Source organism: Canis aureus, chromosome 27 (genome assembly GCF_053574225.1).
Source record: "Canis aureus isolate CA01 chromosome 27, VMU_Caureus_v.1.0, whole genome shotgun sequence".
In the NCBI taxonomy this organism is placed as follows: Eukaryota; Metazoa; Chordata; class Mammalia; order Carnivora; family Canidae; genus Canis; species Canis aureus.
In genome coordinates, this window is record NC_135637.1 from 14612116 (window position 1) to 14638490 (window position 26375).

The window sequence follows — 26375 nt, forward strand, 5'->3', positions numbered from 1 at the left end:
CTGAAGAATAGCACTTCACCTACCGGGCTTCAAGGTGCAGTGGGGAAAGCTGGTTCTGGGCGGGAGGGGAGGCAGGGGCGGGCCAGGGGCGAGGGGAAAGCGGCCATCCTGCTACTCTCTTTCAAAGTATCTCTGTCTGACATCAAGGTCTTAGACATGGGGCAACTTTTCCAAAGATTTTCAGAGGCCTGCTCTTCGTTGTTCAATTTGATGGGTCTATCGTAGGCTAATGTAATATCTTGCCATCTTACAGGGACAATGGAGAGGATGAAGGCTTCCAGAGGGTGGGGAGGCTGGGTGGTTTAAATCAAGCTTCTCTGGCTGCCAATACAGGAGCCTAGGTGAGTGGCGAGCACCAGACCGGGCACTGAGCACATTGAGCTCCCACGCCCAAGTTGGAAGGCAAGGGATCACAAGTGCCGTCTCCTCAGCGAGGAATCCTCCTCTTCCTCACTGCCACTGTGTACTAAGTGCCTACTATGTGCCGGGCACAGGGACATAGACAAGGGAGCTCAAGACAGGGGAGACGAGATGGCATCCAGAGTCAGATGCAAATGCACTGTCTTGAGCGCTGCCCACGTGGTGGGCATATTCATTCTCTCACGCACAGACACATGCATGCACACGTACATACACATGCACTCAGTTATTGCTTATAAAAGCCAGGGCTCAAAAAAAAAAAAAAAAAAAAGAAAAAAAAAAAAAAAAAAAAAGCCAGGGCTCTTCTTTTGTCTATTCCTTGTGCTGGGCACACCTTCTCTCAGCCTGGCTTGACTGGAATGCAAGGTCAGCAAGGTGCTCATGGCAGCCCAAAGAACAGGATGAGTAACATCTGTTGCACACTCACTTGTGCCAGGAGCATTACAGGCATTGCCTCCTTAAGGCCCGTGATTCCCCAGAGGAGGTGAGTGCCCTTGTCCCACCGTACAGATGACAAAGCTGAGGCCAAGCACCTTGTCCCAGGTCCCAGAGCACCAGGGACACACGCTGGAGTAAATGGAAAGGGCACTGGTGTACACCTGCTGAAACAAAGACTCAGTCCAGCAGGATGACTAAAAGGCCAGGCCTTACTCCTGACAGAGCCGCCAGTAACTGGGTGCCTCTTTGGGCAAGTTATTATCCTCCCTGTGCCTCAATTTATTCATCTGTGAAACTGAAGACAACGTCCGTATTTACTTCTTTGGATTCTGCAGGATTAATAGCTGTGACAGCCCGAGGATGACACCTGGCACAGAGTAAGGTTTAACAGATGAAAGTTGTTATAGTGGTGATAATAATAATCAGTGTTATCTGGCCGGAACCGTACGCGGAGCTGTCCACCTTAACCTAGGCTCGTCAGGGACCACGGCTGGAGACAGGGGCCAGTGGGCTCTGGGCTGGCCAGCAGGCTTCGTGCCTGGCCCTGCTGAATGGCTGAGACGCCTGCCTGTCATTCCCACATTCCACAGGCGGCCCTTTGTCGTGGCCTCGGGGGCTCAGGCTGGGCAAATGGGGCTGGGGCCTCCACCTGAGATCTGAGTGCCTTCCTGGCAGAGCTCGGGGTGGAGGGAGGCCACTGGGCATGGGTCCCACCTGCCCTCAGAGTCTGCCAGAGCCCTGGAAGCGCTGAACAATACAGATTTCAACACAAATGAACTGGGTATTTTTCACCACAGGGAAGGGGCAGAGTGGGGGGAAAGGGTCCAGCCAGGAGAGCAGAAGGCTAGCAGCCCTATCCTGAACATTCTGGGTGGTGGGGGCACTTCCCTTTCCTGAAGAGCACTGACAGACAATGGGGTGGGTGGGTCAGAGGGACTGCTGGCTCCAGAGCACCTGTCCTGCGCTCACTTGTCTACCCCCCGCCCCAGGGTCCAGCTAAGGTGGGAAGGACAGATGGAGCTGTTGCCCTGAGTACGGGGGCTTTAGCAGAACTGTACAAGTTGGAACTGGCTTCCCCTGCTCACTGCCTGCATGACCCCCGGCAAGTTACTTCCTCTCCATGAGCCTCCTCCCTTCATCTGTAAAATGGGAAGGCACACACCCTCTACCTCCTGGGAGTGCCCCCTAGGGGAGTGCCCTGTGGGTCAAAAAACCAAAACAGAAGCTCCTGCTGCTTTAGTTACTGCACAGTTCATCTTCAGGACAATTCTCTAAGGCAGTGCCTTTGTGAGTCTTCTTGATTGGTAAAAGGGGAGACAGTGGCCCAGAGGGCCCAGTGTCTCCTCCCCGACAGCAGGGAAACAACAGAAACCAGGTCTCCTTGATTACAAGGTCAACGAGCTTTCTCCTAAAGCCAACCTTTTGGGGACCAGGAGCTTACAGAAAATCTGATGACAATAGATTCTCTTGCCAGACAAGTATATGCACACGTGTGCGCGCCCGCGTGCACACACACACACTGGATGACACATTCCTGGGTGTTCATAGCTCCTTTGAGGCCAGTCCTAAACTAGGATCCACGAAGACAAGGTTTCACATATTCTAGGGTACAAATCCCTGTGTCTTATCTTGCTGTGTTCTGGAGAGAGCTTTCTTTTGTTTTCACAGGATTATCATATGTTTCTTTGGGAAAGAGTGCTGTGAAACACAACTGGGAATTAGTTTGCTCTCAGGCTGCCTGTCGCCTCTTCATGACCCAGACAGGTGAGGCCAGTGTAGAGGTTTGACATGTGGGTGGGTACCTAAGAGACCCCTCCAGATAGGAGGCATCCCCTCCAAACCAGATACTTAGGCCCTCAGCAAACCCAGCCAGCTCTATCCCAGCCACACATCCTGCTGTTCACGGGCACCATGTGCTGGATATTCCCTAGTGCCACCAGATCCATCCTCTGTCCTGCTGTCCCTTGGAAGGTGTCACCTGGCCCTCAGTGGGTCAATGGGAGACCCAGAGGAGAGCAGAGGTAGGAGGGAGCTGCAGGCTCGTCACTTGCTTTGGTGAGTTCTCTCGCATTGCTGTTTCCCTCTATACCAGGGGACTGAGTAGCTGTTGGCAGGCGCTGCTCTCGATGGACCCACAAAGACATCATTTCCTCCCCCTCGCTGCCCCTATAGGCCCTGGGGAGGGGGTTGGGAGACTGCTCCTTACTGCTGCTCACCTCTGGCCCCCACCCTCCCCTCTGCATTTACAGGCTCTTCCCGACAACCACTGGGGTAAATTCTGTTCCCTGGTGGGACCCTGCCTATCTTCCCTTGGTGCTGGGAGGGTCTGATAGCACCTGCTTCCACACACTCAGTTATAGCTCAGAGCTCATGACCCCTTCTAGAACCCGAGCAGGCAATGTTCATCCAGGAGGACTTAGAGGCAGTCCAAACACAGAGCTGGGCTGACCCTCCAAATTGACCTTGGGGCCTTCATCTCACCTTGTACCTGAGCTTCCCTGTCAGCAGGGACACCGTAACGTGCACACCACAGGGCCTTCTATGAGGACACACCACATCAGTTTCAAGGGGCCACATGACATTTTCCAGCACCATCTATTATTCATCCCCTCCACTTCTTGAAGGGACCCAGGAGAGTCTACATCAGGGTCTGGATGAGTCAGGACGAAGGAAATACAGGAAACACACACCCCAGAGCTAATAAAGGCCCCAAACTTCTGGAAAATAGCATTTCCTAATGTCACACAGTACAGGGCAGTGGGTGGGATGAGAGGCTCCTGAGCTGGCCTGGGGTTCAAATCTGCCACTTTCCAGCCACATGACCATGGGCAGTGCCTCAGTTTCTCTGTCTGTAGAATGGAGACGGCAGCGCTTAGAGCCACTACTGCTATTCTGAGGCTGAGACAGTACAGGTCATATACTGAGGATGGCCCTGGCACAGAGCGAATCCTTAGTAAACAGTAGTCGTCACATGTCACTTCAGTGCTTGGCCTCAGTTCTCCATCCGTAAAATGAGGCTTCTCATGGGTGCCTGGGCAGCTCAATCGGTTAAGTGTCTGCCTTTGGCTCAGGTCATGATCTCAGGGTCCTGGGATCAAGGCCCACATTGGGCTCCCCACTCAGTGTGGGAGTCTGCTTCTCACTCTGCCTCTGTCCCTCCTCCCCCATGACCTCTCTCAAATAAGTAAAATCTTAAAAAAAAAAAAGAAATGGGGGCTGACCATGCCCATCTCGTCGGGCTAGTGGGGAGCTCATAGGAAGATGAGTGGAAGTAAGCTACTACCTGTATTACTGCCGTGACTGCACCTGCCCTGCGTGGGCCTTGGGCTGCGGCTGTGGGAGACGGCCCATCCCATAGAAATACTCCTGGCTGAGTCTTCCCACTGGGGTGAAGCAATAATGCTGTCTCTGGAACTCAATTTATTGAAGGGGGCTTCTCTCTGATGCAGGGCAGAACTGCTGAGACTGCACGCTGCCGGCCCCGGGGGTGGGCGGTGGGGAGGAGTGGGCACAGTCCCTTACATAAACATTTGCCGACCGGTGCATTTGAGCCTGTCAATGGCTGTCGATACGGACAGGTTCCCTTTCTGCGTGTCAGGATTCGGGGACCTATTGAGTTGTAAGCTGGTAACTATGTGCTCAGTCCCGATTTCTCTGGTTTCTTGTGTTCTGATTTCTTTGCTCCTATATTCCCCAGCCTTAGACTGAGGGCCTGGCCATGCCAGACACTGTGCCAGGCATGGGGGCCCAGAGAGGAACCCGAGGATATGGTCTCCGTGCTGGGAAAGACATCAGTCCAGCGAGGATAAAACCATGTTCAACTAAATTAGGACATGGCAGGGAAGTAGAGGGATGGAGGTGGGAAAGCAGAGGATGAGCCACTACAGATATGTAAGGAGGTGGCAGAAAAGGGGAGGGCCTCCCAGAGGAGGTGTCATTTGAGCTAGGCCTTCATGGCTGAATAGGTACTGCCCGGTTAAAAAAACCTGGAGGGCAGAGCATTCTGAGCAGAAAAAGTACACACCAGAAGACACAGAACACCACGTGGCATTGGGAGAGGTCTGGTGAGACTATGCTGGGACAGGCCACTGGAGTGGGCCAGGGGGTGTTTTGAACGGTTTGTCAGGCTGGGCTGCAGTCCTGTCTTTGCAGCTCCTAGAACACCTAAGGGGGATGCAGTGTTGCATCCCAGAGACACTGCTCGGGAGCTCCATGTGCTAGCCCAGAGCAAGACCAGCGAGGCCCAACTGGGAAACTCCTAGCCCCATAGGGCCACCTCCTCCACGGGTTCTCCTGAGCTGCTGCATGACTGGAGTGGTGGTGGTGGAGGACCGGGTGTCACTGGCAGGACAGTAAGTGATCATGTACTGGCTCCAGGCTCCATCCCTATGTGGACGAGTGGGGGAGCGTGGGGGAGGGTGGGCGTCATCACCAACACCCCTAGACTGTCCCCAGGTGACAATGCTGGTCCCCTGATACCTAGTGGCAAGGGCAGCAGTGGCAGGTGCTTGGGGTAATTGGTCCATCCAGGAAATCCTCCGAGGGCTGTGAACCCTCCAGTTGTCCCTGGGACTGCTGGGTGAAGGAAGGCACCTACCACCTAAGACCCCAGAGCAGCCATGGCTGATGCTGTGGGTGAGACTATGGAGCCCCCTCACCAAGCCTGGCTTTCCCAGGCAGGCAGGAGGAATGGACACATTCCCAGCTGGGCAAGGCTACTTCCTGGGCACCCGTCACTAAGCCCTCAGGATCCTAAGTGGGTAGGAGGCCAGCAGCTGCCCCTTTACTGCCTGGCCTGAATGCCTTGTGAGATGCATGGAAGAGGTGTGGAGATGGGACTGAAGTTCAAACATCCCTCGATGTCTTCAGCACGAGGGTGCCTACAGGGAGGGGCAGTGGGGGGCACCTGTCACACCTTCCACATGCTCAGTTGGGGCTTTCCCTCATCCCCACCTACCTGACTTCCCAGCAACTTGCTGGGAAGGATGAGGCCCCTTGTGAGCCGGCCCCCCACTCTCTCCACTTTATCTGTTCTAGCCACGCTGGCTTCTCCTTTCTCCACATGCCACAGTTAAGGTCCCCACGGCTCAGGCAGCCCTTTTGTGGGCACAAACATCATGTCTGCAAGGAGGCCTTTCTAGACCACTAGCACAAAGAGTGTACCAAGCTTCTTCCACCCACACCCCTAGTGCTAGAACCAAGCAGGTGCTCACTGAGTTTTCTGGGGATGGACTGAGTAACTGGGGAGGCCATGTGATGCCACCAAAGTGTATAAGAGGTGGAGTCAGGTCTTGTGACCATGAGGCCCCCAGCAGGGAGTGGATGACCCTCAAACCCAGTCACCGAGGACGGTCCAGCAAAGAGGTGGTAGAGGATGGGGTTTCAGTGCAAGTGACCCCCTAGACTGGCCACTGCGACCCAGACAGAAAGTGCCAGGTAGAGGGGGCAACTGGACGTGAGCTGTGGTCTTGGGTGGTAGTGCCAGCTAGCCAGCCACCTGGCGGGATGGAAGGCGAGGGACAGAGCAGGGGAAGGGATAAACACCCTGACTCCAGTCTCCTCCTCTTCCCAATTTCCTGCCGGGCCTCCCAATGACCCAGTCCAGCCAGAAGCCACAGGGCATGGAGGCTACACCAGTGTCATCCACACAGGTCAGCCTCTCCATGTTAAGTGGGGAGAGGAGAGCGGAAAACAGATCTAGGAGGCAGATGGAGGGCACTGGGCACGCACTGGGAGGAGACAGGGCATCAGGCAGCCCGTCCTGACAAGGACAGTCCTCCAGGGAGCCCTGGGGCACTTACCGTGGAAGTGCTCGGCTGTCTTCCGCCGCAGGGCCTGCAGGCTCACCTCGGAGTCGGCCCACTCCAGGACCAGTCTGCGGCCGTACAGGTGGGTGCTGTGACACAGGGCCTGGAAGGCTCTCTTGGGGAGCATGGGCAGGATATAAAAGTGCGAGTTAGTGGAGACCTGCTCAGACACTGCATCCTGTCACCCTCCCACCTGCCGGCCCCTCAAGCTCAAAGGCCAGGCTCTGGCCCTTGTGACACCTGCTCTCTAGTGAGGGCGTGGGAGATGTTGGGCACTTTGTCCAATTAGTGGGTTACGTTCCCAGGGAAAGAGCTGCAAGTGACCGTGCTGTCAATATATCTGCAGTAACTGGTGCCCGGGCCAGCTGCCGTCCTCTCTCCCATGCTGTGTCCTGTCTGGGGAGGGCCACCCCATTGGTCTGTTCGCCTCCCACTGTGCCATCAGGGGCAACGCCACGTGAGAAAGCTGAGCTGTGTCAGGGCTCGTGATGGCCATGCAGGGCCCTCACTGTTGGCTGGTGGCTCTGTCCCCCACCTCTCTGCCTTTAGCACACTCCTTCCTCTTGCTCTCTGCGGCGCCTGGCCTGGTGAGGTCTGCCCACCCCTCCCTCGGGGGTTTGGTGCCACTTTGCTGAGATAGAACCCATCAGGCATGCAGGGCACCCACTTGAAATACACAGTGCACGGTTTTTCAGGATATTTAGAGTTGTGCAGCCATCACCAGGACAAGTTCAGAGCACTTCATCATTATCCTCCTCCCAAAGGAAACCCCACACTTTGATGTGGCCACTCCACACCCTTGCCCCAGTCCCCAACCAGGACTAGTCTGCTGTCACTTTGGATTTGCCTGTTGTGGACATTTTATGTGAATGGAACCATGCAGTTCTGGCAAGTTCCCTCTCCAGCATCGCTGGGGCCCAAGCTAAGTGGTGCTGCCCAGGGGCTCTTCCTGCAGCTCCCCTGGGGTACAAAGACACTATGTGCTTAGACTCTGGAGCCACCATGTCTGGGCAGGGTGGGCCCTGCACATCTTCGCTTTGAGACCTTGAGCAAGTTCATGAATCTCTCTGGCCTCAGTTTCCTCGTTCATGAAATGGGAATGTTAATGGTGCTCCAATCTAAGGGTTCACAGGGGATGAGAGTTAACACGGAATGTGCCTACGATAGTGTGTGGGCACATAGTAAGCGCCCAATACATGCTAGCTCTCGTCCTGGTTGTACTGTTACTGCAGACAGTTCCTTTCTCTCAGCAGAGGCCTCGGGTCAGCAGTGGGTATGGGCAGGGCTAGTCAGGGATGCTCATCAGCAATGGAGGCAAAGCTGGCTAATGGTGGCGTCTTCATCCGTGCTTCTGGGCTGCAGCCAGCACCATGCGGTATGAGAAGAGGGGCCGTGGGGCATGTCCCTCTTGCTCCCTCCATGCTGCAAGGAGGCACCATGGGACCAGCAGAGCTCCACACTGAAAATGATCCGCTTCTGGCCCTTTGCTGCAGTGTGACCATTACAGGCTGGACCATGTGCCCCCAGAGAATGGGTGTTGGAATCCACACCCCTGGTACCTCGGGTTGTGACCCTCTTTGGAACTAGGTCCTTGCAGGTGTAGTCAAACTCAGGTGAGGGGATACTGGAGGAGGTGGGCCCCCTAACCCACTATGACTGTGGCCTTGTGAGAGACAGCCACGTGAAGACAGATGCAGGGTGGCTGCCCCATGGAGACAGAGGAATGCTGCTGTCACGGGAAGCTGGGAGAGGCGGGGAACAGACTTCCCTCAAAAGGAACCCAACACTCTCACGCCCTTGATCTTGGACTCCTCGCCTTGAGTACCATGAAATCATCAGTTACAGTTGGTTTCAGCCATGTAACCTGTGGTACTTTGTTACGGCAGCTGGGATGACCCTGGGCAAGCCAGGTGCCCTACTGGGACCCTCAGTCTCCTCTTCTGTAAAAGGGGGCCAATTGTGGGATGAACATCCACCAAACCCCATGGGTAGCCCATGGCTGCTGTTCCATACACAACTGCATCTGAAAAGCACTGGTGGGAGGTAGGTGGGACATGCATCTTTAAAAACTAGACCTGTGGCCAAATTGAAGAAATGCTTTGTGCTCAGCTGTGCTTTTTCTGAGAAGGGCCAGGTGCAGGAAACTTTTTCTCCCCCACCCCCCTTTTTTTAACTTTAATTTAAAAAACTCTTTCTGACTGCCAGCAGAGCCTCTGCATTTTTTCCATGCGGATATAAAAATGCATCTGGACTCCGAGCCGAAATGGCCCATTCAGAGCTTTAAAACACACGCGTTCTCAGCTGGCACGGCAGAGAAACAGCCTGACTGGGGGAGCTGGGGTTTTAAGATGGGGGGAGAACAGCCAGTCGGGAGTCTGGCGTGGCGGGTATTCCGTCCTGGTGCTGGGGTCCCTGAGGAGCTGCGGTCCCGGGGATGCAGATGGGTGGGGGCGGCTGTGAGGCTGCATCTGGTGGCGGCTGAGTGGCAGAGAGAAGTGAGGAAAGTGGGCCTGGGAGGTGGGCCCAGGCAAGATGCCCCGACCCTGGCCTTCTCCTGCGTGCACCTTCAAGCTGGCATTTCCTCCCAACTCCTGAAACCCTGTACTCCGTTGCTGTGCCTCACAAAGTCTGGAGACAACTCTGTTCCCTGTAGGAGTTGCTAAAAACTCCCTCTCCTGCCATTCCTCTGACATCAACCCTTCCAAATTCTCATCTCCTCTTTGGAAGAGCTTTGGAAGTGGCACAGACATAAAGACTGGGGGCTCTGGACCTTGGCTACGTTGGTTCGAATCCCCTACTGTATCACTTACAAGCTGTGTGAGCTTGGGCAGGCTGCTTAACCTTTCTGGGACTCATTTCCTTGAGTGGAAAGAATGGATAGGAGAAGCCCATGAACTGCAAAGTGTGCCACTTGCAGCACTATTGGCTGTTATTGTTGTGGATGCCACCCGTTCCCTTTATGCCACCAAAGAGCAGGACCAGTATTTTGGTGGGACATGAAAGCTGTTGTGGATTTGGTGTTGGAGAGTAGCTCATGGTTCTCCAAAGATAGCAGGACTACCATCCCTAGTTCCAGTCCCCTCTGGGTGATAGGAGACCAGTCCCCACTGCCTCAGTAGTTGCAATGGAGCAGCTTCAAACTGTCATAGGCAGCAGAGACAGGGACTCGAGGCTAGGATTGGCCTTGGACAATCCAGAGTGATCACACTTTACTAAAAGAGCCTGATGGGAGCTTGTTATATTTGGGGGATCCAAAGAGGCAGGGGAGTGAGTGAGGAGGAGGACCTTAAGGGGCTTTCAGGCTCACGCAGGAGACACAGAAAGTTCCAAGCACAGCAGAGAAAACATGCAGCCCTGGCATCTATGGCCTGGGGCCTGCCAGTAGCTTTCTCCCTGGCCTCTGTGCTTACTGAGATCCATGCCACCCCCCCCCCCCCCCCCCGCCCCGAGAGTTCTGAACCTCAGCTGTAGGTGCAGCTTAACTCTGCCAAATGGACTCTCAGGGCCTTGTTTCATCTTGGGATGTTTGGGGGTCAGCGCAATGTGGGTATCTCAGAAGAAGCGGGGAGTCAGGCGTTCCTAGCCTGGTGCTTCTCTCCAAAGCCTACTTCTGCTGCCTGTTTTCCTCTCTTGGAATGAAAGGGCCTTCTTCTTCCCACAGATTATGGATCTCCTGGGTTGGAACTCTGAGCACTTGACCCCAACCTACTCAAGAGAACAAGCATTATTCTCTCTCATCTCAGTGAAAGGAATACAGGCACTGGTCAAGGTCCCTACACACGTGAACTTCCTTCTCGCTTTTCCTTTTAGACCTTGTATGTTCCATCCCTGGGCCTCTGTAACATGCTTTGGCCTTGGAAGAGCTCCCTTGAAAAGCTGACCTGCTGGTGGCCCAGGGCACAGCCTGCTCTCCTCGCACAGACTACAGCCAGGTGCCCTCCCTGAGGCCCACGCATGTAGCCTCCATCCCAGAACCTGCTTGTGTGCTGGCCCCCTTGGCTCAGTGTGGAACCTTGCTCAGGACAGAATGTGCCCAGGGAATACGGCAGCTCCCCCTTACCTATGGGGGATACGTTCCAGGACCCCAGTAGAGTAGGCTATTTGCTGACCCAGATGGCTGCCCAAGGTCCCTCTGCTTTGACCTGGGATAGACAGACTTCTCACTTCAGGCAGCAGGTCTCAGGGCCTGGCCCCACTCAGAGAACTGAGGCGGACTAAGGCGAGCTCAGGCAGGTCTGGCTGGAGTACAGGCTAGCCATTATCTAGTTTCCTGGCTTGGCTGTCCTAGAATCACACCCCCTTGACCTCCTCTGACCTGAGCTGCCAACTGTGGGCACGGAGAGCCCAAGCCTCTGGCTGCTCTTCCGCAAATCCTCCTCTACCCCCAACCCCCACCTCCCAAAAAGGGAATCTACGAAGGTAGACAGGGAATGACAGCCACCGGCTACGCTGTGACCAGGCCTGGCAGTCATCTTTCCATAACAGGGAAGGTGCTGGAAGGTGGCCAGCGCAGCACTGGCCTGACCTTTCTGCAGCTCTCCCTGGAGATAGACCTCTTCCTCCTAGCAACAAAAGTCGACTCAATGCCCTTGGCAGGACTCCCATCCCAAGGGCCATGGCTCCCAGCCTGGACCCGAGGACAGGACTCCTGTCTTTAGAAGTCCAGGCACTTCTTGGCCCCTTCTGCACTGTCTTGCAGAGTGGGAGGGCTGTATCTCTCAGCAGACATCAAGTGCACCTGAGCATGGACAAGTGCAACCCATGCCAAGCCATCTGTGCCCCCAATGCCTGGAGTAAGTGTGACCTAAGATGGCCAAGAATGACCATGTGTGCCCGGGAGCTGAAGGAAGGGAATGGGAGCACTGGGCCCTGGCTGGGACTGTTGGGGGCTTGGCTCCTTCTCTCTGCTGAGGGGGTTGAAAAACGTGGGGCCTGTGCTTCTGGGAGGAGGCTCTGTGTCTCTCTGGGCAGCATCCCGTGCTAAGGGGCACATCCTTTCCGTAACGGCTTCAGGCTCCAAGGGGGACACACAGTGGGGCCCTGCTGCTTTCTGGCCTTGGGATCCGACGAGGAACTTCTCTGCAAGTGGGGGCCCTCTGACCTCTCGTGGCTCCCAGGCAGAATAAATAAGACACAACGATTCATTTATCCCCCACTGCCCGGCACATGCTAAGAGCCTGAATCCTGGGACCTGTTATTGCCACAGGCAGGATAGTTTTTAAAGAGTTATTAGAGTGGTCCCGGAAGGAAGAGAGTTGTCCCACTCCACTACCTTGTCACCTTTCCTGGGTAACGTGTCCTGACTGCCTGATAACTCTGAAGTGAGGACACTGGAGCCTAAGTCCCTCCTTCAGGGGCAGAGGCCTGGATGGAGGGACAGGGTGAGCGAAGGGCTACCTTGTGGCGCTGCTTATACCCTGATGATGAACAATGCACACTTGTGGGTCTGAGGAGAGTGGCTTGTCCTGACCCTGGCTTCTCGGCCCCTAAATGTGTTGGCGGAGCCCAAATCCCTAAGCAAGGCTCAGGATCCAACACACTTTCTTTCACCCCTGGGTACTAATGATGGGAAGCAGGTAGACACAGGCCTGAGTGTATGTACATAACACACCTGCCTGAACAGAAAAATGGGGGCAAAACCCCAATTTTCAAGTTTGCTTCCAGTTCACATTTCTAGAGATGAAAAATATCTGATGGCCAGGCGGCAGCCCTGACCCCCGGGGCTCCAGCACATGCAGCTGCCGCCCCTTCTCTGGTGCCTGTGCCACGGCCTGGGCCTAGCCCTGCATCCTCACAGTTGCCTCATGGGGCAGTATTATTTCCAACGTGGAGATGGATGAGTAATCTGGGGCTTGGAGGTACAAAGCCCCTCATCTGCATCTCATGGCCTCCTCATTTCCACGGGGTGATGGCCCCTGTGGATCCCGCTGCACTCCCACAGGCCCCATGGAGACAGTGCTCTACTCCCTTCTTACACTCAATTAAGCAAACATGTGTTGAGCGCACACCACTGATAATCTGATGGTGATCATCGTTTACAGGGCAGGCAAAACAGCCCAGCCCTGCACTGGCCACACCGGGCACCTGGCACGGAGGTGGCCATCACTGCATTGAGCAGCCCTGGTTCCCTTATGGTCTGCTGTCTCCACAAAGGTGCTGGTTTCAGCAGAGCCCACAAGGTGACAGCTTGGATGCGGCCAGCCCCATGGGAGCCCTCTACAAACCCCTCAGCAGCACCCCAACCATGGGGTGGGGGTGGGGGGGCTCAGGCCATGTGTCCACCACCTACTCCCCGGCCCCTCCCCTGGCATGGTGCAGAAGCGAGAAATGGAAGGGACACATGAGCTGGTTCGACCCCACAATTAAAGCCGCGGTTGTTTACCACAGTGAGAACAGCTCTGCCTGCCAACACCAGCCGCCATCACGTCTCCCTACTGCCGGCTCCCCCCAAGTGTTTATTTAAGCCAACACATTGCTCTGCTAATTGGATAACATTCCATGTGAAAATAGACCTTTTAAAACAACAGCAGCGGCGGCAAATAAAAACAGCTGCAACTGCAAAAGTACAAAGGCACGGCGGGCTCGGGAAGGAAAAATTAAAGGCGCATGCATGGGAAAAAAAATTAATATTCTGGTTTCCGGGCTGCAAGTCTATTCTTTCCATCCTTTCCCTTCTGGGCCACCCTTCTTTTCCTCCTCTGGGAAAAGAGAGAGGAGGTGGCGGCTGTGTAACAGAACCCCAGTGGCTACTGGTGGCCCCTCTGAGGCTAGGCTGTGGTCAGGCTGGGGAGGGCTAGAAGTCGATACATGTGCTGGTGGGGCTGATCTGGGGTGCTCACTCCTTCTTTGTGTGTGTGTGTGTGTGTGTGTGTGCTCACTTCAGCCTGGGCATGCTCCCAAGAGATGCTCTGCCCCCCACCCCCACCAAAATGTCTCTAACTGGCAAGTCCTCTCTGCTGGGTGCTGGGGCGGGGGCGGTGGCAGGGGTGCTGGAGAGAGGAGAGGCTGGCGCTCTGTGTAAGCAAGTGAACGAGGAGGGAGAGCTTGGACATGTGGGGTTCGGTCTCTGGTTGGCAGGCAGGCCGGCCGGCTCTGCCCAGTCCTGGCTGCTTGACCCCGGGCCAGTGACTTCACCCCTTGGAGCCTCAGTTCCCCAGGTATCAAATGCCACCCGCCACTTTTCCTCCTGGAGCCCTGGGAGGATTAAAAGCGACAAATCAAACACCCAGCACCTCCCTGCCAAAGACAGGCTCTGAGAAGTTGACAGTTTTGATCAATGCCAAGATGTTGCTGTTCTAGAAACATCAGTGTCCAGAGGGCCATGTGGCGCCCCAGCGAGGGGGAGAGCCAGGCCACCCAAGGAAGACCACTGCATTTGGGATGGTTCAAGTCCTGGACTTCCAGGCTTCCCTTGTCAGCCTCTGTCCGCTCCCCTCCACCTCAAGGGGGAAGGTTCTTTGAGAAACATGACCTCTGGAGTTTTAGGGAATGCTACTGCCGTCGGAGGCAGTGATACTTATGCCCCGGACAGCAAGGGCTGACAATGTCCTGGGATGGGAAATATGGCGAGCTTGGCGCCTCGGCCCCCTGGAGCTGGGGCTGGGCTTCCCACTGGTCCACGGGGATCAGTCCACGGGGATCGGTCCACGGGGCTCTGCAGCGTCTGTGCAGATGGAGCCCAGCGGCCGCGTGGAGAGACGGGGAGGGAGTTATGCAAATCTCCCGTCCGATTCCTGGGGCTGCTGCAGGTTGGGGCGAGACAATGCGCGTGCGGTGTACATGTCACATACAGAGCCTGCATGGTCAGTCGCGGGGGCCTCGGGCTATTCTCTTCAGTTACCTGGTTACTCTGAGCTCTGCCATGACAGCCTCTGCGGAGCCTCGGGCTAGGATTCTCTTTCCAGTTTGAGGGTGTGTGCTTGACCCAGAGGGGCTTGATGGATAACAAAGTCCCTGATCACAGGCGGGGTGGGACATGGTGTTGTGCAGAAAGGTTGGAAGACTCGAGAGTGCCCGGCGCAGGAGTGGCACAGATGGGCACATGTTGGGGCCCAAGCAGACAGTGGTGTCAACGGGCTGCCTCTAGGGACTGACCAGGACCTAATTCTCTCCTCTGCCAGCTGGCAAAGTGGGCTGGTTGATGCTGGAGAAGGAGCACTGTACTAGGACCTGATATGCCTGGGGTCCAGGCCCTGGCCCCACCCAGAAACCAGTTCCTCCACTGCTTTCCAGACTCACGGCTGTACAGTCCACTGTTCGTGACCCCCTCCCGTCTCTCCCCTCTCTCCTCTACCTCTCCTTCCCCTTCTCCCTCCTCCCATCAGAGCACTGGCCGGGCTCCACCCCAGGTGAGGCTCCAAGGGTTCAAGGGTTGCTGATGCCAAGAGTGACCACTTCCATCTCCATGAGGGCGTCCTGCCAGGCAATGGGAGGGAAGTCCCTGGTAAGGAATTTGGGTGAGTCAGGGATCAGCTAAGCCCTGAAAAGGTTTCTAAAGGAGGTCTGCTTCCTCCAGTGCTTCCAAAGGACGAGAGCCATGCAGAGGAAGGCCACCGGAAGAACTGGGATCGGGCAGGTTCCCCTAGCATTCCCACAAATTCCTTCTGAAGAAGTAAACCGGGATCTCGGGGTGTTTCGCTCAGCGTCTCCTTACAGCATTGTACTCCCTCTTCAGGCTCACACCCACCCTCGGGCAGGCTCGATGTGTACAGCAGTCAGAATTCTATTCACCAGTCTGCAGTATGCACGGCTCCCTGGGTCAGTGGCTGACGCTAAATGTGCCAAAGGAAGGCAGTGAAGTTCTTCAGACATGGAGGAGAGAGAGAAGCAGCTTCCCCGGGAGGCAAAAAGAGCAAAGGGCTATCTGCAGGGAAGACGCACTCCTGGTGGGTTCACTCTTCGGGGAGGGCCAGCTGGCATGGTGGTGGGCACAAGGGCCCTCATCCTTACGTACCCAAAGGGAAGAGCTGTGGTGGGGATGCCAGGGCCAGAACCGTCCCTGAGCCTGGCCGGCCGCCTGTCAGACGTAAGGGGCAGGAGGAGTCAATCCCAGAAGGACTGCAGGTTGAGTCCTCCCTGTCCTCGGCTGCCCTTTCTCCTCCTGGAGCCCAGAATGGGAGGCAGGGAAGGGGTGCAGGGGGAGGAGCCACCTGCATCAATCCCCGGAGGGCTGTGCTGGCTGGCTTCGCAAATACCCTCTGCAGCCTGGCCCCGGGGCCAAGAGCTTGCAGCATGTGTACCTGGAGGCCGGGAGCCCACACCTGGTCTGACCCTCCAGCCCCAAGAGCCACGTCCATTCTGACAGCAACCTCTGCCCTGGAGAGAGGCCCCCATGCAGAAGAGAGTACGCCTCTCAGCCAAGGGGCTCTGACGCCTCTTCTCTCCCCTCTGTCCTATCCCTCCTCCTTTTCAGATCATCTCTGTTGTCATGACTGTCACCACCTTCTTCTTCATTGTAGCTAGCAAGCGGAGCTCCCAGGACTGGCGCCATCCTAGAACATCACCCCATCCAAACCTCATGATCACTCAATGAGGAAAATCCTATTACTGCTTTGTAAGGGGGGAAACTGAGGCACACAGAGAATAAGGCACCTGCCCGGGGTCACACGGCAGATGGTCATAGTGGTAGGATTCCGACTCAGGCAGTCTGGCTTCCGAGTCTGTGCTCTAACGAGCCCCTTTGTTAAGAGGCATCACTTGGGGGCAAGGAGTGAATCCCCCCCTTCTCCCCTGCTCACAACTTCACACATAAACCAGGGATACCAAACAGGGAACAACGACTCTGTACCCTCACCGTCCAACCCCTCAGAAACACAGAGCTCAGTGGAAGGCCGCGGAGAAAATACTGCTCTGCCCTGCCCTCTAGCTGGGATGGTGGCCCTCAGGGGAACAGGGTTGGTGGGAACAGGGAAGCAACGACTCACTTGTCTCCAGGACGGCAGGCCTGGGTTTCAGGCGCTGTCCACCTTTACCCGATGAGGGTAGGACCCGGTTCCTACTGCTGTGTTACAACTCAGGAGCCTGGGGCGTAGAGCAGGGCTTGGGAAGCCAAGTGGCCGGCGGGAGGGTGTGCTGGACGGCTGCCCTCCACAGCTTCCCTCCCAGCCAGTGCCGGTCCCCCAAAGGCGCCTGCCCTGCTGACGGGGACCAGGGCTGGGGCCTGTTGCACGCAGGGGGTCCTGCCCCTGCTGCCACGGACAGGAGGCAAGGGAAAGGCTGCCAGCCGAGAAGAAAGGGGAGCAGATGTCCGGACAAACACGGCCACGTGTCAACACAACAGGCACTTGAGTTCAAGGCGCTGAGACAAAGGTGGCTGGCAAGGCTCCCTGGGGTCCCAGGAGCGCCTCTGTGCCTGTGCGTGTTCCCAGGACCCACAAAGGCTGCAGCTGCGTCCCTGAAATGTCACCTTGGGCTCCACCCACTGGGCCTCTGGCAACGCCAACTCACGAAAGGCCAAGGGATGTGATTCTGATGATTGCCCTCTGCTTTTCAAAAGGTGCCTCGTGAGAGGTGGAGGGGATCCCGGCATGAGCGAGACCGCCCGTTGCCTCCTCTACCCCTGAAGAAGGAGGGGGCCCACAGAGGGGAGCCCACAGTGACAGTGTGCTGCCATCTCCCCTGGGGATTCTGATGTGGTGCTGCCAGGGCAGGGGCCGCAGACACAGCCAGGAGCCCTGGTCACACTGCCTCTGCTCCCACATCTGCTGTCGGGCTGGGCCTGGCACCCACCACAAGAGCAACACTGCCACACTGCACTGAGCCCAAACCCCAGGAGGCTGCCTTGCTTCCAAAATGAAAGATGCCCTGCCTCCAGAAGCCTGGAAAATTCTGTACCTGTGCTTATACACGGTGGCACCCGCCTGGGCTGACCTTGCCTATAACGAGCACAACTGAGGCCCTGGCCACAAGTGGGAAGATGAGGGGAAAGGTGTGTCCCTGTGGATACATCTTCCCAAGGTGCTGGCCCCTGGCCCCTGCCATGCTGCCCAGTGTCTCCCACACTGCCCATCTCAGGGGGCTCATGACTGGGGAACTCTGTCTGAACCAGGAGGCCCAGGAAACCCATTCGCCTCCCCAACTTTGTATCCCAGGTTCCTGTGGATGTCACGTCAGGGAGGGAGAGAAGGGGATATAAAACTGCCCCCTCCTCCAAATACAAAACTCAGGGCTTTTTCTTAAATATTAGCAAGGTCAGGGTAAAAGCAGAATCACATGGGGCAGCAACATGCCCTCATCCCTTAAGACGTTCCACTGCTTCCCCTCCCAAGGGTTCAGAGGGTAGTGGGGTGGGTGGGGGAGGGCATGGTCTCACCTTTGCATCCTGCTTTGTGAGGAAGTCCACGAAGCCGAACCCTCTATGTGTGCCTGTCCCGGTCATCTTCTTTGGCAAGCGGACAGTCTTCAGCTCCCCGAAGGTGCTAGAAACAAAGCAGAACACAGTAGTTTAAGAACTGCAAAGGGGCTGGGGTATGTGTGGGAAGGCAGGACCAAATCTCACACTCATCCTTTCTGGTTAGAAAAGTGCTCATAGGTGCACGTGTGTACACACACACATACACACACACACACACACACACACACACACACACACACACGTGTCGCTTCCCCACTGGCCAGCACTTGCTGTGGGGCATGACTGGCCTTCTCCTTTTAGATCCTGGCCATCATGCTGGGCAGGGAGGGATGATCAAGTTGGAGATGCTGCCGGAGAAATTCTGGTTCCTCTCTGACAGGCTGGCACACTTGGCCTCCCCTTGCCCATGGGGCCGAATATCTGGCAGGGGGGATGCAGCCCTGTACACGCATGGCCAGGGCACGGGGCTGCTCATGTGTGCAAGCCAGGGATCTGGACGCGGAGTCAGCAGGGTCTCCTGACCTGAATCCACCTGCGTGGCTGAGCACACAGCAAGCCTGTGTGGAGCAAGCAGGATGAGCCTCCTCTCCCGGCCCAAGGCCCCGGGATGTTTCTTTGGTGCTCAGTGTTGGAATGACACACGGCTACTCCCTCTAAACCCCACATCCCCTACCTCTGGGCTTTAGTTTTGATATCTGCTAAGCCAAAGTCAGGCAAAGCTCTGGAGAAGGAAATGGCTTGGCTCCCCCTGACAGGGATCAAACAGGTAAACATAGCTTGGACCATCCCCTGCCGTCCCCCCACCTCCTCCTTCCAGATAAATGTTCCAGAAATTCCCGGACAAAAGGATCAGGCCTCTCTGGCTCTCCTGTCTCACTCCCCCACCCCAACCCTATCCTGATGTCCATTTATCAAATCTATATGCACAAATTGCTGCCGATAAATATTTAATGTGCACAGCATCTGAAGAGGTGTTATTTTATTTGAAAATCTACACACACTTGCGGGTGCCTGGGCACACACATATACACTCAACGGCCTAGGATGCTTCAGGGCCAAAGACCGATTGGGTAAGAACACGGTAAGGGCCGTAAGCTCTCGTGAAATGATATAAGCTAAATCCGAGGCGTTAACCTGCAGCCCTGCCAGCATGACCAGGCATCTGCCAGCCCAATTTCTGAAGGCAGGATGGTGTGTAAATGCAGCATTATGAATCCTCAAAATGAATCTGCACGTCTCCTCGGAGCTCCCCCAGCAGCTCCCCCCAGGCTAGCGACAAGGCCGGCCTCCTGGGGAGGGGAGGGGCTGGAGGGGGTAGGCCGCAGAGCCCTGTCAGTCTTCCCAGCCTGGCTGAGGCTCTGGCTCATTCCGAGGGGGGTGAGGGGGCGCGGCTGGGGCCCAGACTCTAGGCAGGTGGGGATAAGCAAGAAGGTGAGGTGGGAGGGCCTGAGGACTCAAGCCTGCAAACCCTGCTTTCTTCTGCCATCTAAAGGCCGAAGCATCCCATGACAGGCACTGCCTCTGCCTCCATGGGAGCCTGAGCCGTGGCTAGTGAGGGCAGCGGATAGAGGAGTTTTCTCATATGCTTATTCAGATAAATGGGCCTTTGGCTCCGAGTTCTTCAGAGAGACATGGGGACTGCAGGGATGGTGCATCTGATGGCCATGAGGACCAGAGTATGACAGCAGTCAGATGGCAAGAGGAGGCCTTAGCAAGCACCTCCCATGTGCCCAGGCCATGCTCGGTGCTGTACAGACAAGGGGCAGACATCCCGTGGCTGTGCTGGTCTCTCCCTTCCTGCCCCAGGCTCCAGGCTCTTGCAGACCTTGTTTAACTACTGCTTAATCCAAGCAGCCTTTTCTCATCCCTCTGGGCGGGCTGAATGGCACCCCCAGCAGTCAGGGCTTCTCCACCAGGGCACTGTGGTATGGATACCTGTGTGCTCTCTGCCTTCCCTCAAGGCTGGAGCTCAGCTCTGCAACAGCAGAAACCACATCTATCTTGCTCATTAGGGGAGCCGCAGCAAGGAGCCCAGTGCACGGCCCAGAGGGGATGCCTGGCAGCATTTTTGGAACGAACAAACAAGGAAACAGTAGCCCCAGACTGCATGCGAGACCACTGGTACTTTACCACTGACACTCAGAGAGCTGTGTTGAGGAGGACATGAAACAGGCCATGGGGTATGTACAAATCAGCACAAATTTTCATTAGTAGTCTTGCCACCCCCATTTAATGAATGGGGAGACTGAGCCCAGGGAGGCAGCAGTTCTGGCTAGCAAGTGGCGGGTTAGGACATGAGTCCGGGTGGCTCTGATGTGAAGCCAGAGCTCTCCTTCCACTGCAGTGTTTCATGGTCCTTTAGTTATCTGGATGGGGACTGGCCGCTTCTGGGCTGGGGGTCACTTTCTGAGGTGTGGCCCCATCTGGCATGAAGCTGGAGCAGGGTGGCTGGGAATGGCCTGCTCGGACTCCAAGGGATCCAGGGACTTACCCAAGACCCCAGGGTAAGACATGGCGACTGGGTCCCAGTTCCTTTTGCTCCCACCTGCCTCTGCCCACACAGATTACGATCCTGTACCCTGATGGTCCCAATGGCCTCTGCCCAGATTTCTTCGTAGCCCTGTCTAATTTCTGGTGAGTTAGCCTCTGTGAGTGTGTGCATGACAGAGAGAGGAGGAGAGAAATAGCTGAGGTTAATTCTTCCCTCTGCAGCGCACTGCAAGCTGCGGATGCTCTGTGCATGGCAAGCAGCTAAGGGTCCGGAGAAAGGCAAGGAAAATAATTAAAAGGTGGAGAAAAAAGCTGATGAGGAGAGGCTGAAGGCGGTGTGCTTATGTGGCCTGGAGAAGTGGCATCTCAGAGCTTGGCAAGGGAGGGGGGCTATGGCAGAGGGAGGCCCTGGATCCATGAGGGACCATGTGCAGGGATCAGGGGCTCCTGTTCCAGACATCTGGGGGGGCCTTGGGGAGGTCACAGGCCCCACCTGCACAGCACAGAATCCTGGGTCTGAAGATGCTAGTAGCTTCAGAAATTCCATTATTCTTCACAGGGACCAGGGAAATGGTCCTGATGACCATGTTTCCCCCTTCCTTCTGAGAAGAGCGTAAGAGAGAGCTGGGACTTAAGAAGCAGCTGCAAGATTAGGGTTGGATCTTAGAAGGAACTTCCCAACATCTGGGAAGCCCTGAAATGAACCAGCGAGGCTTCAAGACACCGTGATTGTAGCCGTGACTCCAGCAACCAATGACCTGGTGCCTGCGATGTGCTAGGCCTTTTTAAAATATACTGTTTCCAGCTGTAACAACTGTGAGGCAATGGTGTTAGCATCTCTATTTTCCCAGGTGAGAAAGCCAGAGGCTGGAGTGGCCAGAAAACCCGTCCACATCCCCTTGCCGTGTCCGCTGGCCGGGACTGGGCACCCGGGCAAGCGCTCTTCCCCGGCTGCCACTCCTCCGGCCCAAGAACAATGCTGGGAAGGTGGCCGGCTCTGGCTGCTAGTGTGACTGTGCCAGATAATATAAGGCTGGTACTAATGATCTTGGAGCGATATCGAAAGCGAATTAAAAAAGCAAAAAAAAAAAAAAAAAAAAAAAAAGGTTGGGGGGAAAAATCGATGAAGTACCTTTAGCTCCTTGGAGATAAGCGATATATAAATACCAGCCATTATTAAGGTTCTTATCTGACAGGAAGGTCCACGGAGCCGTTTTTAAGAGTGGCTTTTGAAGGAAGTTCTGCATGGACCCTGGTCTCCTGGGAGCAGAGGCTGCCGCCTAGGGGAGGCCAGGCAGGGCCTCCAGGGACCAGAGAGGGAGGGAAATCGCGAGGCACCCAGGAGCCCCCTCCCACCCCAGACCCCGCCGCTCGGGAAGGAGCTGCGTGCGCTCCCCACTGTGTAGATAATAGAAACCACAAAATAGCAATTACTGTATCAGAAGCTGTGAATAAAGAGGACATACCGGGCTTTTAAACATGGCCCTCCTTCCCTCCCCCACCATGCTCACACTTCATAACAAACTCACACCTCACTTTTCCAATTACTTCATTCACCTTGGGTTCACCAATTACTCCCCCATGCCGCAGCCCCACCCCCTCTGCCGCACCCAGAGCGCATGACTGCTGGCAGGCCGGTGGGTTTTCCACGACTGGAGTTTGTTGTCACGTTTCTAATTTCTTCCGAGGTGTGTAGGGGTGGGAGGGAGAGAGGGGAGGGGGTGGGAGGTGTTGAGCGAGGCGAGCCAATTATGCCCAGCCCTCGTAAACAGGTCTGGGCATGCAAATCATGTCTGCACACAGGCCTGAACGTGGATGCAGTACGTGCGTGTGCTGCGTGTGCATGTGGGGACGTCCTCCCTCCGCACACACTACCTATCCCCCCAACCGGACTCTAGCCCTGGCTGGTAACTGCTGGGGTTTTGGCTCTGCTGCTAAAAAGGGGATGAATCATCCTCTCTCTTCTCTCCTTGTTTGAAGTGAGGGAGGAAGGAGTGAGAAGAGAGGTGAGGGGGAGGCAGAGAGAACCCTCCAGAGATGCAGAACTTGACAGTTGTGCAGCTGCTCTGGTGCCTGGGTCCTGGGGCTTAATGAGCTGACTGGGAGGCTGGCCTGACCCTCTGACCTGTATGCTGACACCAAGTGGGAGTCAGGTACACCCTGAAGAGCCTAGGCCCTCTGCTCCCAAGATGTAAGTCCTTATCACTCCCCTATTTGGATCTGCCAGAGGAACCAGCACCCCAGCAGAAGTGCTGAGTCACGTGGGGAAGTTTGTTGGCATGACTTCTCTTCCACCTGCGCTCAACGCACTGCTGAGGGGAAAAAAATATCAGCTGTCACCCAAGGGACCCAGAGTCAGACAACAGTGTGGTCTCGACAAGATGAAGGGGTGGTTTGTGATAAGAATAAACCCCAGGCTTCTTTCTCTTCCTTCTAGATGTAGGAAAGAAAGGGCTAAATCTCTTGGCAAAAAAAGCCTTTCAAATACATCCCCACTACCAGCACCAATTTTCCAACACACAGCATATCCGTGCATTCTCCCGGGACTTCCAGGCTACAGGCCTCACAGCATGTTAAGCATCTGCTGTACATGATCTCACACCAGCTTCAGGAGCTAGGCATTGCCATTCCCATTTTATAAATGGGGAGAGCGAGTCTCAGAGAAGTCATGTGATTTCTCCAAGGTCACTCGGCAAGTTATTACACACATACCACAGGGGTGAAGTGTCTTGCCCGAGGTCCCACAGGTGGCAATGAGCCGAGCCGGGTTCAAAGTGGGCAATTTGTCCCCCTGTGCCTCTGATCCCTCAGGGGTTACAAGCCCTGTCTTGTGTAGCAACAGCCAGCCCAATGTTCCCTGTGTGCCAGGTGCTGGGAGGTAGTCAATAGTGGGTTATACATCACCCTTGTTCTCAGGGAACCCTCGCCTGGCTGGGAAGAGCTGCCAGGCAAGGCAAGGGACCCCCCCCCCCGCCCCGCTCCCCCATGCCCTGCAGACACTGGAGGACTTTGCAATCAAACCTCTCATCTCAGCCGATTCAGGGTCACAGCCCAGGGCTCCTGATCTTTGCTCACTGCTCTGTTCTCCGTGCCCACCATCTTTTTTTTTTTTTTTTTTTTTTTAAGATTTTATTTATTTATTCATGAGAGACACACAGAGAGAGGCAGAGACACAGGCAGAGGGAGAAGCAGGCTCCATGCAGGGAGCCCAATGTGGGACTGGATCCTGGGACTCCAGGATCATGATGCAGGCCAAAGGCAGGCGCTCAACCACTGAGCCACTCAGGGATCCCCCGTGCCCACCATCTGAAAGAAGGGTCTACCTGCGGATTCAAGGACCCACCAGTGATTCTATGAGGTGAACCAATGTGGCTGGCAGGTGGCTGCTTTGCCTGGTGAGCTGTCTTGTGCCCTCCCTGACACGCGCCATATGGATAAGGGCCCCTGCAGAGGCAAGGAGAGACTGACTGGCCGACTGGACACCTAGAGACAAACCCATCCCTCTGTTTACGATGTGATTTCTGTGGTGCAGGGAGGCTTGGGCACCAGCCCCAACACCAACCTCCCACTTCTGCAATGCATCCAAACCAAAGCCTCCAGTTAAGGCAGCCTTGTCCAATCCTCCACTCTCACAAACAGGGACAGGAGATTAAACCAACAACACTGGCTGGCCCCCTGCTCCTGAAGCCACCAAACCTTTGCCTACCTGAGGACCTTTGACCTTACTCATCTCATTCCTGGACCTCTCCTTACCTAGATATTCCCACAACTGACTCCTTCCTATCATTTGATCTCAGCTCAAATGCCATCTTTTCAAAGAGGCCAGCCACTCCATTTAATGTCGTTCCCTACCCCACCAGCCATGCTGTCACATCTGAGCCCTGTCGGAAATGGCTTGTTTACACTTGTCTTTCCCCTACCTGTTCCAGAAACAGAAAGAACACTCCAAGTAGGCCGGGTTCTTGTTCCTGTTGTGACTGCAGAGTCCAGCCTGTGGAGAGCATACGCTCTCACCCTTCAGTGGGCCATGCGTTCAGCCTTTGGAGTCCAGCCTGAGTGCCAGGTCCCTATCCTGACCATGCATGCTACTGGGGTCACAGGGTCACATCTGGGGGCAGAACACCTGGTCATTCTGTCCTGAGGACGCATCCTCACCTACCGTGAATTATTACTGGACTGTGTGGTCCCTGGGGTCAGTGCTCCTTCCAGGGCACCCGCACACCTTTTACTATAATCACAGTGCATAAATTACAGAAAGCCAGAATGGGGCTGGCTTTACTAGGGATCTAGTACCCAGACAATATGGATCAGAATCGAGCCCTGTGGGGTAAGAGAAGACATGGTTCCCTCTACACAGCCTCGGCCGAGGTACAGACGCGCGTGAGCAGGGAGTCTGGCCGCAGTTTGCCTACGGCAGGCAGTGTGCATTCTCCTGGAAGGCTACACCGCGGACCAGAGCCTAGTCGGGCACTAGCTCTCGGAGATGTTTAACGGAGACAGATCCAGGCATGTGGTTTTTTCTTTTGTTCTCTCTCACTCTCTTTTTAAAGGGTGGCTTTTAGACTGAACTTTTCCAATTATTCTCCACTCATCCTGGCGAGAGCCGGATGTAGAAAGGTTACCTTGTCTCCATCAGAGCAATCCTTCCTTTCACTTTGGGCTCTTGGAGGCTGAAAAATGACCTGGTTTCCAAGAAAGTGAGAAAGGAAGCGCAGAGGACAGCATTTAGCTTTTCTCAATAGCCTTTCATGGGGTCCTTTCCAGGCAAGCGTGACCCTCTCGTTTTCTAGATGAGAACTCCTGGGGATGAGCAGTTAAATGGTATCTCTGAATCAGAGTCGGGGCCTGCGTTCCAGGCGGGGCCCACACTTCCTCGAGAGGCTCCTGCCAGGAGGGGACATGGCGTTGAGGGATGGAAGCTTCTGGCCTGGCTCTGTCATCATCAGCTGGGTGACCTTGGCCTAGTTGTTTCTAGGCTGGATGATGATGATGATGATAGCACAAGCAAGCACGCATGTGGGCAGGCATGAGGAGAGTGTGAACCAGCTCTAGACTAAGGACCCCTATTCCACCAGAGGGGGCAGGGGCTACTCAGCCCCAGGCTGCATGGCCAGCTGGGCCATGGGCCCAGGTCTGGCAGATCTTCTCTTTCTTCTAAACAGGCCTACACACCAGGTTCTTTTGAGAAATGACATTTCTAAATACCGGTCACAAAGTCAAAACATTTTAGACACTCTGTCACCAAATACCAGATTCAGCCTGTGGGCTGCCTGTGCATCACCTCCACATCTGGGTTCCCCCTCTGATTTGGTTCCAAGAGATCAGAAGGGCTGGTCTACTCCCAACATGATGAAGTTTCCTTACCTCCTTCTCACCCAGGCTTGAGTCTCACCTGGCCCCCTGCAGTCCAGCAGCCCCCTTGCTGGTTTGTGTTCCCATGATGTGGCCTCTATGGGATTCTAAGCTTCGTGAGACAGAGAGGGCCTTGCCAGTGTGTTTTGCTCTATAGCATCTACTCGATCTACTCCAGGTGTGGACCACTTGTGGCTACACATGCACCACGAGAATCACTGCTCATCATCCTCCGGGACCCAGAGCTAGATGTGAGGCATGGTAGGGATTTTAACGGATCCTTCGTTCACTTGGTAACTATTTCCTGCATCCTGTACAGAGCAGAAATTGAGCTCTGTGCTGGGAAAGAACTGGGCCAGACATGCTCTGGCCTTCCGCAGGGCACAGCCTGTTTCTCAAAGATTATATGCTGGTGGTTTTCAATTTTTTTTTTTTTAAATCCTGGGCTTGATGCACATTTTCAGTAAAATGGTTCTGAGCATTCATCTCCAATATATATGAATGCTTTTCATTTG

General features: G+C 55.3%; 1 protein-coding gene across 2 annotated transcripts in view; it reads right to left on the minus strand.

Annotated features, from left to right (window-relative positions):
- Positions 1–26375, minus strand: part of RBM19 (RNA binding motif protein 19) — a 126877-nt gene that overhangs the window by 17702 nt on the left and 82800 nt on the right. For both annotated transcript variants that reach the window (XM_077875760.1, XM_077875759.1), the window contains 2 exons: positions 17977–18082; positions 6660–6780 (listed from right to left, as the gene is read on the minus strand). In XM_077875760.1, coding sequence (XP_077731886.1) covers positions 6660–6780; positions 17977–18082 — 227 coding nt within the window. The remainder of the gene's footprint in view (positions 1–6659; positions 6781–17976; positions 18083–26375) is intronic.